This window comes from Budorcas taxicolor, chromosome 2, assembly GCF_023091745.1.
Source record: "Budorcas taxicolor isolate Tak-1 chromosome 2, Takin1.1, whole genome shotgun sequence".
In the NCBI taxonomy this organism is placed as follows: Eukaryota; Metazoa; Chordata; class Mammalia; order Artiodactyla; family Bovidae; genus Budorcas; species Budorcas taxicolor.
This window is the reverse complement of record NC_068911.1, coordinates 176,266,171-176,283,042: the sequence shown is the minus strand read 5'-3', so window position 1 is coordinate 176,283,042 and position 16,872 is coordinate 176,266,171. Positions and strand designations below refer to the sequence as shown.

General features: G+C 38.6%; 1 protein-coding gene across 4 annotated transcripts in view; it reads right to left on the bottom strand.

The window, feature by feature from the left end:
- Nucleotides 1-439: 439 nt before the first annotated feature.
- HP1BP3 (heterochromatin protein 1 binding protein 3) overlaps nucleotides 440-16,872 on the bottom strand; it is a 36,943-nt gene continuing 20,510 nt past the window's right edge. For all 4 annotated transcript variants that reach the window (XM_052654848.1, XM_052654864.1, XM_052654873.1 and 1 more), the window contains 5 exons: nucleotides 10,354-10,444; nucleotides 5,672-5,831; nucleotides 4,185-4,296; nucleotides 2,657-2,770; nucleotides 440-2,223 (listed from right to left, as the gene is read on the bottom strand). In XM_052654848.1, coding sequence (XP_052510808.1) covers nucleotides 1,929-2,223; nucleotides 2,657-2,770; nucleotides 4,185-4,296; nucleotides 5,672-5,831; nucleotides 10,354-10,444 — 772 coding nt within the window. In that variant the 3' untranslated portion in view covers nucleotides 440-1,928. The remainder of the gene's footprint in view (nucleotides 2,224-2,656; nucleotides 2,771-4,184; nucleotides 4,297-5,671; nucleotides 5,832-10,353; nucleotides 10,445-16,872) is intronic.

Sequence of the window (16,872 nt, the reverse complement as noted above, 5' to 3'; positions counted from 1 at the left end):
CAAATAAATAAATGACTTAAAATAAAAATATTAAAAAAATTACTACCTGCTAAATAGCATAACAGAAAATTAGATTACTTTCTGGAAGTAGGTCTAGGATTTATCTTTTTGCAATGCTGTCTTTTTTTCTAGTTCAAGGACATCTCTGAACACTAAACATGAAAAACTGGAACTTATGACCTTGAAAACAAGGACCTTGATAAAATACAAAGTGATTTTTAAAAATCTCTTATGCACTGAATAATCAGGTTCAATGTACTAAAAAAACTCACCATCTATTTAAAAATTCAAAAACTCAAATAGACTGGAGCTTGCTGGAGCTTGTATTTAAGAAGGAAAATGGATGACAGCTAGTACAAGGAGCAGAGAAGGCTCAAAGTGAGTAAAACACTACTTCTGAGGAATTCTAGGAACTTTTAAATACAAGCTACAGTTCAGCAGCTTTTAAAATTCCATGTTTATTCATATTTTTCAAAATATATGTACATAAAAAAAGGAAGATTTACAACAGGAAAAGATTGCCTTACATGCAACACAAATTCCAATAAACTCATGATGGGATCACACATGATTCTGGATCTAACTCAAGCCAGTCTTCTCAAGTCCAATTCCCAGCCACGCCTCAGGCTGCAGAAGGGATCCCAGGAGACAATGCAAATGGAATGGATTAAACAAACATATTTTGCCTCTGGCAGCGCTCAGGCCAGAAGACACACACCAAAAAATTTAAGACAATTAAAATGTCAAGTGCCACAGGGAGGATAAATGATAACCGGAAATCAATATTTCTTAGGAAGCTAATACTATTTAACACAACTTCACGATACTAAAACAAATACAAATAAGGAAGGGTTAGGTAGTCAGGCTTCATTTGTTTTTTTCTTTTCTCTTTTTAAATAACTCAAAAAAGGAAGCCACTAGTTTGTTATCAAAAGTGCTGTGGAAAGAAAAGAGGGGGAAGAAAAATCCACAAATAAATGTGAAATATTTTAGCAAATTGTTATGTTTTCCATTTCACGTTTCTACATCAGCAATGGTGTAACTCTCCAACATTTCCTTATAAAAAAGGGAAAGAGGAAGTGACAATCCATGCTCCAAATATTAAAAATATATTTAGCTATCTGATCAAGACTTTGTTTTAATTTTTGGTAACACAGGTGACACCAGAAATCACAAATTCAGTGCGTGCCTGTGTTTCCCCCTCAGCCAGAAACCACGTGGTGGAGAGGCCTTGTGCTTGCTGCTGTGGGGATGCGGCGCCCAGGGGCCAGCAAAAAATACCTGGAGATGGAGCAATGGGAAAGCGGCCCAAAGGGGTCATGGATCTTCAGCCTCTAATGAGATCAGAGTGCTTTTGGCCTGTTCCCAAAGCTAAGACATCTCTGTGTTTATAGTTGGAGAGAGAGAGAGGGTTAGCGGAGTGGTTTTATAAATAAGATTAGCTATTACAGCTGTACATGAAGCCTCTAGGCAGGAGGCTTTATGATTCAGTCAGGGCTATACTGCCTCCTCTTTACATCCAGCACCTGACCAGCATCCCATTCTCGATGGTTTCTAACAAATATAAAAATCTTTGCAACTGTTTAGATAAAACTGGAAGGGAAAAAAAAAGCCAAAGCTGACCATTAAAAAAGAAAGAGGGATAAGGTGGAGGAAGAAAAAAGGACAAGAACAGACTATACAGTTCAGGAAAAGTCCAAAATTATGCCAGAAATTAAAATGACTGGGAGAGGGGAGGGGCAGGCACCAAGAACAGCACCTAAAGCTAACAAATGGCTAAACTGGTTTATTTATATTCCCTCCCCATAATGTTCATAGGAGAGGAAAAAAAATGTAATTTTAAAAGCATCAAAACTAAAACAAATGCACACTGACCTTAGAAAATAAGATTTTGAATTTCATCATGATACCCTTTTTTCCTATAAAATTTACTTTTTCGCTTTGAATGATTTCTTCATGGTAGATTTGCCCTTGCCAGGCAATTTCACTTCCTTTCTCACACTGGCTGCAGGCTTCTTGGAAGAGCTACCACTAGGTTTCTTGATGACTGAGGGTGAGGGTCTGGCTTTCTTGGCAGGAGTTTTCGCTTTAGGAGGGGCTTTCTTGGGCAGGGGCCTCGCTTTCCCTCGCTGGGCAGCTGGGACTTTGGGCGCCAGCTTGGACCCTCTTTGCTTCATGGCTGCAGCCTTCCCTGGTGACTTGGCTGGGGTTTTCTTCTGCAACCTGTGAGAACCAGAGAGAAGGCAATCACTTATACTTGATTCCCTTCACCATGATGACGAGATACTTTGCCAGAAAAGAAACAGTACAGGTAAAATCACCTACATTAAGAAGAATATGGGTTATAATCTTTCACCTAAAATTGTATAAAAATTCAACCAATTCTGGAAGTCTACATGTTTTTCCCAGAAAAACATGGAATTATTTTTCTTCAAATAACCAAACTACACACTACGCACACACACACAGGTTTGACCAAAGAGTAATTAAACATTCAGTGTTTCACAAGTTTAGAGCCTCTAAATTCTCAGGAGAGGGTAAGTTCAAACGTCACACAGAGCACTTGAGAAGGACGCAGAGTTGCTGACATGCTTCTCACAGCCTCTTCCCTCGCGGCCACTCTCAGCTCTAACAAGTGTTTCCCACACACTCGCACCTTCTCTTCGGTGGTGGCTCTTCATCTTCAGAGTCTTCCTCTGATGAGTCATCTTCATCTTCATCCTCATCTTTAGAATCATCTGGCTCTTTCTTTGGAAACAGAACTCCTGGGCTAGTAAAAAAATATTAGATAAAGAGAAGTCCCATGGGGACAAGCAAAAGGATGTGAACCTAGATATGCTCTTTCCTGGACATTACCCACTTCCTCCCACACTCCCCAATTAAGTCAGGTTAGGTTACAAATACCAGGTCACAATTTAACCTATTTTGAACACTCAAATGAAGTTACGACAAATCTATAAAAGCCTCAAACATAACTCATTCTCTACTTCCTTCCATTTAATAAAATCGACAATCACTTATTTAGTAAAGTTATTTAAACTCCTGATGTGTGTTCGGCACTGTATCAGCCACTGAATATATAGCAGTGAATGGTCCATACAGCAGTGAACAGTCTATACAGCAGTATGTATTTTTTGCCCTTATGATACAAGACCTCATAAAGCCTGAATCTCTTCAAAGTTTTTGAGAAATTCAGCAAGGATTTTCTAACTTTTCTTTATCCTTAATGATAGAAAACTTGGTACCACTGATTAATAAATCTTTAAATCATAACACTGTATCTACATGATTTTAAGAATTATATTTAAAGCTAAACGTTTGAAAAATTTAAATACTGTACATTCAATGAAGTAACATTTATGTTTATACACCTAGAGAAGGAAATGGCAACCCACTCCAGTGTTCTGACCTGGGAAATCCCATGGACAGAGGACCCTGGCAGGCTATAGTCCATGGGGCCACAAAGAGTCGGATATGACTGAGCTCCATGCACGCAGCTCCTACACAGGAGGGTGTAGAACATGACTCAGCACGTTTATTCACAAAGAGCAATATAAGAAAGCTACACACTATATGCCTGCCAAAATGGGTTTTAGTGTTAACTGTCATGGCACTTGACTGGAAATCAAAGTACAAAAAGGCAATAGCCTGGGTATACAAAAAAACGCCTGGTCCATAGGAGGTGCTCAATAAATTTTCTAGTTCAATGAAAAAATAATGCATGTATACCAGACAAGTTTTCCAAAAAAATGTCCTTGTCTCTATAGTAAGAAAAAGGCAGATTAGGATTCTTAGAAGTATCCAATGCTCCCCCTACTTGGTACTGGACAATTAAAACAAATAATCGTCTAATAATCTTCCTGTCATCATCATGTACTTTATTTCTTATTAGCAGGAAGGAGCATGTTAATGACTGGCCAAGGATCCCAAAGAACTCAATGCTTGATTTCAGGAACACTTGGCTAACAATGAGCTCCAGCAGGATAGGCCAAGTCAATCCCCTGTTAGTGTATGAAAACCTTCTGCTCTAAAACAATACTGTCTGAAGAAGTCTTTATTTTCAAGTACATTCAGCTCAGTGTAACAGCAGTAAGGGCAAATAAGTGAAGCCACACCTGTAAACTGGAGTCAGATTTTTAAAAGTTGCAATGACCACTACTTCACATTATCAGTTGGGTGCTTACCTGGGATAATAGGGAAAACAGAGCTGGAAGGTGCCACTAAATCCTTTACCAGAGATTTGCTCCATCCACCCGTTCTTTTCACACCTCTGCAGGGTTTTCTTCAGCAGATGCACTGGACAAAAATTCAGAAATGAAGAAAGTATTTGTTTATTCGGATTTGATACTTCTCTCAGCTACAATCTATTATACATTAGTTTATTATGTACATTATACTGTCACATACAGTATTCTGGCCTGAAGAATTCCATGGACTGTATAGTTCATGGGACTGCAAAGAGTTGGACATGAGTGAGCAATTTTCACATGCTAAATGAATCCTTTGTGGTCAAAGGGATTATTAACTGATTTACTAAATTACTATTAAGTGCCCATAAATTTGGCAAGAATTAATTATAATGGGATGAGACTTCAGAGACCATTGTGTCAAATTCCTCACTGCACAAAGTGAAACAGCAGCCTAACAGACTAATGACCTGCCCTACAGCTGCACATAAATGGGTAACTGTTGACTTAAAACTCAACCTCTATTTCTATTCATTTAAATATCTACTGAGTACCTGTAAGTTCCGATAAGCACTTAGGACAATGTCTATAAAATTAAACCATATATCGCATGAATCGGCAAATAGTTACAAAACAGTACCATGGATCCTAAAGGCCTCACCAGTCCTCACCTTTTACACAAAATCACAAAGCATTCCTTCATAACATTAAAAAATACATATTGCATATGTTAAAAGTCAACAGTAAGACCTCAAAATTAAGTGTTTCATTTAAAACAATATATTCTAGTTTGCATTTTCTGTTACTTAAATTTTCATGTTCCTCACCCTACACCATTGTGCCTACTCCCATAGTTTAGTGAGGAAATATATCTCACTAATCCATAAATGATAATGCTGTACAGCAAGGTTTCTAACCTCAATCATCGCCTGACAGGGCAAATATGTCTACTAAAAAGTATTTTCTGTATAGGGGTTAAGTCAGTAACAAATCACAGAAGTATTTTAACCCACTGGTTTGGTTTCAGGCTGACAAAAGATGTTTTGGTAAACATTCAGAAGAAGGTAAAAATATACTATACTTGAGAGTTTTTTTTTTTTTTTGGCCATGCCACATGGACTGTGGGAAAACCACATCCCCTGCATTGGAAGCTCGAAATCTTAACCACTGTACTGCTGGGAAGTCCTACTTGAGAGGTGTTTTGAACTTAGAAATTTATCTCTATTACAATAAAAATTAGCATAAAAAACCTTTGTAATAGAGTGAAATCAAATTCTAATCCTAAGCAGACACTATAAATTAAGGGTAAGTCTTGAGTACTTTTGTCTTTTTGTAAATAGTAAATTTACAGAAAGTTCTCTTTTGGTTTTCAGTCAGTAGCTATGCTCTTTCATTAACAGCATGATGTCTAAGGATATTCCCACAAGATAATTTCTGCCACCTTCCCTGGGTCCCCACTCAACCTGCTCAACTCTGAGTCTTACTTTGATAGTTAGAATTGGTCCCTGGGTGGTTCTCCAGGACATACTTCTTCAGAGCGGTGGTGGAACAGGTCTTCGGCTCATTCATGGCAGCAATGGCAGACAAGATTGCATATTCCATCAGGCTTCCACCAAGCAGGGGTTTCTCCCCTGATTTCTTCAGCTGTTTTCCAAGGAGGAAGAGAAAAGCATCAAGACAACACTCTCCCAAAGCAGCTCAAGACAAGACTCCTCTGCACCAGGTGGGTCGGAGTTCCTGCATTAGCACAGATATGTTTTACAATAAATTGTCAGGTTAGGGACTTTCTCTTCCCACTCATTAGGTATTCAATCTAACTGAGGAGTCCCAACCCTCCTGTGGATATTTTCTCCTTCCATCTATCCCTCCATCCAACTGAAAATAGCAAAAGCCAACCTAACCCAAAGAGAATGACAGCTCTACTCCAAAAAGGAGGTTAACTGGTTATGTCTCTGAAAAATTAACACTTTTGAGACTACTTCCTTTTCTCTGAACTTGAAAAATGTGAGCATTTACAAAAATAATAGTCTTTTTAATCTTGTAAGGAAAACAGCAAAAAGTCTGACAAATATCTGGGGTGTAACAGAAGATTATACAGCATATTCAAGGACAAAAGGCACCAGTGCCAACAAAGGTGGCACCAGCAAGCAAAAAGGTTAAAGAACAAACTGAGGTACGGTCTACAACAGTGATCCTCAAAAGAAAGGTCCAGAACCCCCAAAGGGCTCCTGAAGCCCTTTCAGAGGATCTGCAAGGCTAAACTGTTTTCATAATAGTGCTAAGATGGGTTTGTCTTTTTCACTGTGACGACATTTGCAGTGATGGTGGAAAATCAATGAGTAAGACTGCTATTACTTTACTACAAATCATGGTGGAGGCGCAGAAATGTACTAGTAGTTAGTGTGTTTTTTACTACTATATACTTAAGAAAAATAAAAGCTAGCTTCACATAGGAATGTCTTTGAAATAAAAGTGATTTTTAAAAATCTCAATCCAACATGTCTTTTTGATACTCTATGGGGCAAAATGAGAAGAACATATAAGGCATGCCAGCTGCATGTGGAGGGATGGTGATAGTCTCAAGGAAAATCACCTAGTGATTGAGTTCTGAGCTGAATTAGCTCCATTTTTCATGGAATACCCTTTTTACTTGAAGGAACAATTAATAGATAATCTATGGTCATCCAGACTTGGGTATCTGGTAGACATTCTCTTGAAAATGAATTAAGTAAGCCTATCAACTCAAGGAAAACAACTAACAGTATTTGTTACCAAATGATAAATTTAACTTTTCAAGAGATAAACTGTGGAAAATCTGCACCTACCATTATGAGCACAATAATTTCCCAATACTTAAATGTTCTGATGAGATCAGTAGGTGATATTAATGAATATAATTTTTGTTATTTTTGATGAAATATGTCAACATTTAAAAAATTTGCATGATTCAGTGAACTACTATTTTTCAAATGACTGTGTTATAAAATTACACTCAAAGTTCAAAAATTGAACTCAAAGTTCAAGACAGATCAAAGAATTTAAGGTTACAGAGTACAAGGAGCTCACTAATATGGTTTCAGGCTTCACACGGCAACTTTAATGTAATTTAAGAAATACCACAAGATCAATTAACATAATATATTAACAGAATAAAGGACAAAAAGCATATGATCATCTCAAGAGTTTTAGAACATGTGAGAAATCCAACAACCATTCATCATAAACTTCCAACAAACTAGTCACAGAACTTTCTCAATCTGATAATAGGCATTTATGAAAAATCTACAGCTTTAATGGTGAAAAAAATGAATGTTTTCCCTTTAAGATGGATAACGAGACAAAGACATCTATTCTCATCACTATAGTAGATGTTCTATCCAGTGCACAGGCATGGAGGGGAAAAAAAAAAGACATCCAGATTGGAAAGGACGAAGTAAAATGGTCTTTGTTTGCAGATGACATTATCCTATATGTAGAAAATCCTAGGGAATCCACCCCCAAAGTCCCAAGGAACCTACAAAAAATTCTAAACTAGTTCAGCAGATTGCAGGATATAAGAACAATAGACAAACCAAATGTATTTCTATTGGACAGCAGTGAGCACTCTGAAAAATAAAAATAAAGTTCCATTCACAATACATGGAAAAAGAACAAAATATTTAGGAGTAAATTTAACAAAAGAAATGTAAGGTCTATACACTGAAAACAAGCACTGCTGAGAGAAGTTAAAGATCTAAATAAATGAGGAGGAAATGCTTGTCCCTGGATTGGAAAACTCAACACTGGAAAGGCAGTGATTCCTTCTGGATTGATCTACAGGTTCAATGCAATTTCTACCAAAACCTCAGGTGGATTTTGTGGTGAATGGATTGTAAGAACCATACGGAAATGCACAAGACCCAGAGCAGTCAAAGCGATTTTGAAAAAGAAAAGGTTAAGAGAGATTTATATTTCCCAATTTCAAAACTTACTATAAAACTACAGTCATCAAGGCAGTGTGATCCTGACATGAAGATTCACATACAGATCAATGGAACAGAACTGAGGAGTCCAGGAAAAAACCCTTACACTCATGGGTCAATTATGTTTTGATAAGAGTGCCAAGGCAATTCAACAAGGAAGGGACAGTCTTTTCAATAAGTGGTGTTGGGACAACTGGCTGTCCACATGCAGAAACATGAATTTATATCGTTAGCACTTTCATGCATTGGAGAAGGAAATGGCAACCCACTCCAGTGTTCTTGCTTGGAGAATCCCAGGGATGGGGGAACCTGGTGGGCTGCCGTCTATGGGGTCACACAGAGCCGGACACGACTGAAGTGACTTAGCAGCAGCAGCAGCAGCACATATCATAAATGGATCACACCTCTACATGTAAGAGTTAAAACCATAAACTCTCAAAAGATAAGTAAAACTTGATTTCAAGCCAGGCAATGATTAGATAAGTCATCAACAACCATTAACTTAGAAAAATGATCAACTGGATTTTACCAAAATTAAACACTTTTGTGCTTCAAAAAGACACCATTAAGAAAGTGAAACCATGGCTCACAGAGTAGGATAAAATATTTACAAGTCATGTATCTGAAGAGGAACTTGTATCTAGTTATATAACTCTTAAATAGGGCTTACACGGGGCTTCCCTGGTCTCTCAGAGGGTAAAGAATCTGCTTGCAATGCAGGAGACCTGAGTTCAGTCCCTGGGTTGGGACGATCCCTTGGAGAAGGGAATGGCAACCCACTCCCATGGACAGAGGAGCCTGGCAGGCTACAGTCCATGGGGTCACAAGGGCTGGACACAACTGGGCGACTAACACTTTGACTTTCACATATAACTCTTATAACTCATAATAAGACAAATAGCTCAATTCTAAAAATAAGCAAAGGATGTGAAGAGACATTTTACCAAAGAAGATAAATAAATGTTCAATAAGTCCAAGAAAAAATGGTCAACATCAACAGTCTTAGGGAAATGCAAACTAAAACTATAATGAGAAACCGCTTTGTATCTACTAGCATGGGTATAATTTAAAAAAGACAGTAAGAGAGTTGGCAAAGATAAGGAGAAGCTGGAACTCTTATACACACACTGCTGGTAGGAATGAAAACTGATGCAGCCACTTTGGCAGTTGCTTAAAATAAATTTACCATGTAGTCCAGGCAGTCCACACTCCTACTTTACCACAAGGGAAATAGTAACATATACCCACACAAAGATCTGGGCATAACTGTTCACAGGCAATATTAATCACAATAGCTAAAAAGCAGAATAACTCAACTTGTGAATGGATAAAGTATGTCAGATTATGGAATACTATTTGCCAATGAAAGGGATGAAAGTATTGATTTCTGCTGCAACATGGATAAAACAAAAAAGTATTATGCTCGGTGAAAGAAGTCAGACACAGAAGAGCACATATTGCATGATTCTATCTGTGTGAAAGGTGCAAGAAGGTAAATCTACACAGGAAGGAGAGATGAGTAGGCTGGATAGGGATGAGAAGAGAGAGTGATGCAAATGGGCGCAGGAGTTTTTTGGGGTGATGGAAATGCTCTAAAACTGGACTGCAGTGGTAAGTGTACAACACTGTAAATTTACTAAATTTTACTGAATCAAATTGTAATGTAAAATGATTATATCTTATAGTACACAAATCATACTTCAATGAAGCTATTACAAAAAAACTATCATTTGTTGAGTATTGGTATACTATCAAAGACTAGTACTGACTTCTGAAAATTACCCTAATTACTCCACATTTAAGTACTCGGTGTGAGCTGGATTTTCTTCATAGACGTAACCCCAAATATATTAAAAACAGATGCTAGCTGTCTTCTATTAAGCTGACAATAAAGACATTCGTAAAAATGTTAACAAATAGTAACCTTCCTCTCATTACGGGAAACGCAGTTTTCATAAAAAGGGTTATGTCAACACGTAACGGGTTTATTACTTTAGAAAAGAATAAATAACTAAAAAGGTCCTCGGTTATATAATTTCTAATATGGTAAATATAAATATGTATAGGCCACATAAACACAAGCTCTTGGGTCCTCAATAAATTAGAGTATAAGGAGGTCCTGAAACCAAAAGTTTTTTTTTTTTTTTTTGAAACCAAAACTTTTGAGAACTACTTCTCTACAACCAACCCTTTGAGCCTCTAACCTGGAATGTTCCAGAAGCACCTTTGCCAGTTATTTGTTCTAACTGGCCCCTCTCTACTGCTCTCTGCAGAGCATTCTTCAACAGCTGAGGCCTGCAGAGAAAACAAAAAATAGAGATTAATACATCAATGAAGCAAAGATTTGAAAGAAAGCAGATCCGGGGTCATTCTAAACAACTAAAGTTCTATTCCTATTACACATGTAGTACTTTGTAAAAATGAACAATAAAATAATAAGTTGTTGGCACTCTTAATAAGTGGTATTCTTCTTTTGTTCAAGCAATAAGCTAAATTATTACAGAACCAGGTACCATACAGAACTATGTAGTATATAGTGGAAGCAAAACTTCTGAGAGCTACCTCTCTAAAACCAAGCCTATGGAACCAATTTCCCACTTGTCAGGGCACTCCAAAAATCTCTTTGTTACCATCAGTTCAGTTTAGTCAGACAACAGCAACACAACTTTGTAATCAAACAAAGAAAGGGTATCTACAGTCCCATCTAATTCTGACATTCTCTTGAGGCAAAACTCCTAGATCTAAAATACACGCGCGCACACACACATACACATGTATACACACATCAAAACTGGAGTCATTTTTTTGCAATCCAGTTATCTAAAGTCAGCCTCATAAAATATAATTCTCTGAGAAAGAAAACTTTTTTTTTTTTTAAGCATAGTATCTCTGCCTTTAAAGGGCTGTCGTTTAAACACACACACACACATACACACACACACAGGTCATCAAAATCAAATGGCAAGCATGAGGAAACTGAATTTCATTAAAAACATAAGAATAAACTGTTGAAGCAAAAGCTGCTCTGTCAAGGGGCAATGGTCTGAGTGGTGGGTGGAGAATCTCAGGTGCAGGGGGAAATCAATCAGGTTGACTTAGGGCTTAAAGGGGTCTGCGGTACACGACAGGACAAAACAAAAAGCTACAACCCAGGCTAATGACAGGACATCCGAAGAAACTGCTAGCTGAAACCCAAAAGGTTAGTGATGCGTTTTGCCACACCTCTGCAGAATTACTAGAATAGCACTCAACCAGCAGAAAATTGTGAGACTTATTTGAAACTGATTACTTGATAAGTTATATTGAGATCAACAACTTGGCAGCCCACTAAGGAGCAGAATAACGAGGGTCAAACTATTAGCACTTGATGTCCTATACTGAGCTTCAATACTTTTCATTAGAGAAGAAATTTTAATCAATAAACATTACAGGCTGAGTTGACACTCAAATTATTGATTACATTATCCGTAAGATTAGAGAGGAAAAGTAGAGGAGATCTCATGTTCTAATTAATAGGATGCTTAAGAGGAGAAACCATGGGGCTTTCTTGGTGGTCCAGTGATTAAGACTCCAGCTTCCAATAAAAGCACAGGTTTGATCCCTGGTTGGGGAACTAAGATCAAACATGCTGTGCAGTTTGGCAAAAAAAAAAAAAAAAAGAGTAGAAACCATACTAAGAAATCATGTACACTGTGACACTCGAAATAAAGAAGCTCCCTCCCCACCAAATCACAACCAAAACATCTCTAAGCCAGTGCTGTTCCACTCAGGACAAACATGATTCATGTCACAACCCAAAACATACTCAACGCATTCATCCCATAAATATGTACTGAGCATTTATTATGGTTATGCAGGATTTAACTACTTAGATCCAGTCACTAAACTTAAATAATTTAAGAAATGATGAAAACATAATAATTATGGCAAAGAATTATACGGGTCAGGGTTGAAGTATGTGCACAGAGCTTTGGGAACACAATCGAAGGAATGATTTAACTGCCAAACGATTTTTCTATTAGTTGCTCTGTAAGTTAGATTCCAACAGAGGATTACACAGCTTGAGTGAAACACTGAAACCCTAGACTATTATATCAAATTAAATAACTCATCTGAGAAGAATCTTCTTAACCAAGGTTCAAAAGCTCTAGGAAATGAGTTATCAGTTAAACTGGTTCCCTTAACATTTTGTTTCCTCAGCAATACCAACCATTACTCTGATATATCCCTTATCCTGGGCCTTTAGAAACCTCAAGAGTTCTCTCACTCACGCCTACCTTCAGGTAAACCATGCTTATATTAAGTGCTTCGAAACTTCTCAGGCCCTCTCTCACATCACTGCTGTAACCTTAGTACGAGCCACCAAGGCCTCCCTCCTGGGCAGCGTTTTGCTGTGTGTCCATAGTGCACGCCACTATGGGTCATTATATCTATAAAGGCCTTTTTTATTAAGTTACTCAATCGACAGGTGTCAGCTTCAGAGTCTTTCAAGGCCTGGTCCCACCTCTTGTTAGTCTAGAGCCAGTCAGACACAGGCTTCTTTCCGTTCCCAAAAAAGAACGCCAATTCTTGCCTCTAAATTTTCTCATAAAGCTCCTTTAAGAATGCCTGCACCGCTCCATCATCTGATCTATATTCTACACATTCTTCTAGAGCCATCTCAATGGGATGGGGCACAACTGGATGGGGGCCATTCAAGTCTCATCTCTGTAACTTACTGTTAATTGCCAGGCACAACCCCATTTTCCAAAAAATTCTACAAGATATATATATCACATTTTGTACATATGATGGTGCTAAGTGTTACTCTAAACGTTTTACATGTGTAGAATAAACAAGAGACAACAATCACCCAAAGAAATAGGTACTGCTACTGCCCACACTTTACAGAAAACTAACCAAACTGATCACACGGACAACAGCCTTGTCTAACTGACTGAAACTATGAGCCATGCCACGTAGTAAAAGACGCTTGCTCCTCAGAAGAAAAGCTGTGACCAACCTAGATAGCATATTAGAAAGCAAGAGACATTACTTTGCTGACAAAGGTCCATTTAGTTAGTCAAAGCTATGGCTTTTCCAGTAGTCACGTAGGGATGTGAGAGAACTGAGCCATAGAGAAAGCTGAGCTCTGAAGAATCGATGCTTTTGAATTGTGGTGTTGGAGAAGACTCTTGAGAGTCCCTTGGACTGAAAGGAGATCAAACCAGTCAATCCTAAAGCAAATCAATCCAGAATATCCACTGGAAGGACTGATACTGAAACTCCCAATACTTTGGGCACCGGATGTAAGAACTGACTGACTGGAAAAGATCGATGCTGGGAAAGACTGAAGGCAGGAGGAAGACTGAAGGCAGGAGGAGACGGGGATGACAGAGGATGAGATGGTTGGATGGCATCACTGACTCGATGGACGTGAGTTTGAGCAAGCTCTAGGAGTTGGTGATGGACAGGGAGGCCTTGCATGCTGCAGTCCATGGGTCGCAAAGAGTTGGACATGACTGAGCAACTGAACTAACTGCTCATACTTTACTGAAGAGGAAAAGTTAAGTGACAGAAAAATTAAGTCACTTCTTCAGGGTCACACAGTCAGGCAGTGCAAGAACCAGATTATAAACATGGGCAGTCTGATTTCAGATTCTGCATTTTTACTATGCTAGGCCTGCACTTTCAGTATGTTAATGAACTGTCCAGAATAGTGGAAAAAACAAGGTTATAACCAAAAAATGAAATACAGTTCTGCTTTCACTAGTGAACAGCCAGGTAACCCAGGGTAAGACTTTTATCAGCAAAATTGAGGTAGGAATACATTATTTCTTAAGTCTATTTTGAAAATTACAGAAAACAATGTAAACAGAAGTGGTCTTTTTTTTTTTACATTTTTTAAAGAAGTGCCCACTTTTATTTATTTACATTAAATCTTAATTCCCTGACCAGGGATCAAACCCATGCCCCATGCTTGCCGTGGGAGCCCAGAGTCTTAACCACTGGACCTCCAGGGAAATCCCCGTAAGTGTTTTCAAAAGCCCTGTACAAATTTAAGGAGCTGTTTATATCAAGGTTTTGTTTTTGTTTTTTGATTTTTTAAAAATAAGATGATTAAACAAATCTACACTGAGAAATAAGAAAGCAATGCACAGAGTGAATAGAAATTAAGGGAGAGAACAGTTCTGAGTGTCAGGAATCCTGTAAACAAGAGAGTTTTATCAATTTGTTAGATCAATTTTCTAAAAATGAATATGACAGAGTTACACCATACACAGGGTTAGATATCAAGACTTTATTTCTAATGTCATATGGCCGAGTGAGTGAGTGAGTAAAGTCGCTCAGTCGTGTCTGACTCTTTGCGACCCCGTGGACTGTCGCCCACCAAGCTCCTCTGTCCATGGGATTCTCCAGGCAAGAATACTGGAGTGGGTTGCCATTTCCTTCTCCAGGGGATCTTCCCAACCCAGGTATCGAACCCAGGTCTCCCGCATTGCAGGCAGACGCTTTAACCTCTGAGCCACCAGCCGAATTACCTTTGAAAAACACCTTCTCAGAGGCCAACCCAAAGCCCATGTAAAGCTAACATACCTAGTTTTTCTGTAGGGTTTCAAAAAAATCATTGTTAAAAAAAAAGAGGTGACTTACATGTTTAAGTCACCTTAAGTCATTTTAAACGTCAGAATCATATTTAGTATGGTGTGACGCTCCTACCATAAGAATTATGTTGGAATTTGTGTGTGTGTTCAGTTGCTCAGTCATGTCCGACTCTTTCCAACCCCGAGGACTGTAGCCCGCCAGCCTTGTCTGTCCATGGGATTGTCCAGGTAAGAAAGCTGGAATGGGCTGCCATTTACTCCTCCAGGGGATCCTCCTGACCTAGGGATCAAACCTGTGTCTCCTGCACTGGCAGGCAGATTCTATACCACTGAGCTATCCGAGAAGTCCTATGTTGGAATTTAGAATAATGATACTAACATTAGCTATTGTAAGTGGTTATTCTGTACGAAGGTTCCTAACAATCCTTGAGTTATACACTGTTTATCAATGAGGAAACCAAAACACAAAGGAGTAACTTTTTCAGAGATATAAAGCTAGAAAATGACAGCCTCAGGATTTAAACAAAGGTGTCCGGTTCCAAAGTCTGTGCTCTTTACCACAATGCTCTACAACCTCCAATACATGGTAGCAGAAATTCATGTCTCATTTCATATGCTCCAGGGCACACATTTCTTGAGTGAAATGGCCAGGTAAAGGGCACGTATCAGCTCACTCATTCGACTTACATTTATTGAGCATGTACTCTGAGCTAGGCTTGGGGAAAACAGAGGTCAACAATTTAAAAACCCTGGCCTTCAGGAATCTGTCATTTTAATGCAGGTAAGCATGTAATTTTTTCACAAAAAGAGTAAATAAATAGTATACTAGAACAGGATGAATGCTATGGAGAAAAATAAGGCAGAGGTAGAATTCTCCACTCTGGGAGAGGAGGGAAAAGGTTGCAAACCTAAGTTAAGTGGTCCCATCAACCAAATGCAATGGGTGGACCATGAGTGGATATTGACTTGACCTGAAAAAATAAACCATAAAAAAAGTCATTTTGGAGATAGACAACTGAGGACATTTGAACATGGTCTGGGTACTGGATGTTTAAGGAATTATAACTTAGTTCAGAATTATATTAGTATCATGATTATGTTCTCTCTACATTTATGTGTATATTTGAAAACTTCCAAAATAAAATGTTTAAAAATTGTAAGATAGTCAATGTAAGCATGTGGAGTCTTACTCCAAGTTTTTAGAGTAAACACTTAAAGGAAGAGAAAGAATAAAGTGGATTATGGCAGAAAACCACCCAAAGGGAACAGCAAGTATGAAGTCTCTGAAGCCAGGAGGGCAGAGAAGGGGAGTAGGAGATTAGGTCGGAGATGCAATGCAAATGTAGCGAGGGCCATTTTAAGACTCCACCTTTAAACTATTTAACTGTGAGGTGGTTGAGAAGCCACTGGAATGTTTGAGTAGCAAGATGGTATCACCTAACTTACACTTAAAAAAGTCTCACTCTCATAGCTATGTTAACAACAGACTGAAAGGGAGGGAGTACAGGAAAAGCAGGAAGCTACTGCTCTAACACAGGCAAGAGATGCTGGCGGGCTTAGAAAAGACTGACAATAGCGGAGGTAATGAAAAGAGGTCTGAGAGACCAGTATACACCCAAGGTTTTTGACTTCAGAAGCTGGAAAGACGTTATTGCCATTAACTGAGATGCAGGAGGTATGGGAAGTGCAGGGACTTTCTGGTGGCACAGGAGGGACAGGACTGGGGAAGAGGGGGATCATGAGTCTGGTTTTAGACACATCCAGTCAGACATACAAGTGGTGATAGCCAATAGGTATTTGTATAAATAAATGCGGGCCACATTTATGTATCTATACACTAGTATAGTACAGGTGGTATTTAAAGCTCTGAGAATGAAAGAATTATCCACTCTGCAGGCATCATGCAAGGCCTATCAGACCCGAAGTTGTATCTGAGGGGCATTATCAGGGTTCTAAGAATGACAGGAAGCCTAACGTCTAACCCTGGGACACTCAGACATTAGGGAGGCAGGTGGGAAATCTGGAATCCTTAGGAGACTGACAAAGAATGAGAGGAAAAATGCAGAGAAAGATGCAGTGTTCTGAAAAGCAAGTGAAGGAAGTGTTTCACGTAGATGGGAGCCATCAGCTGGGTCAAAT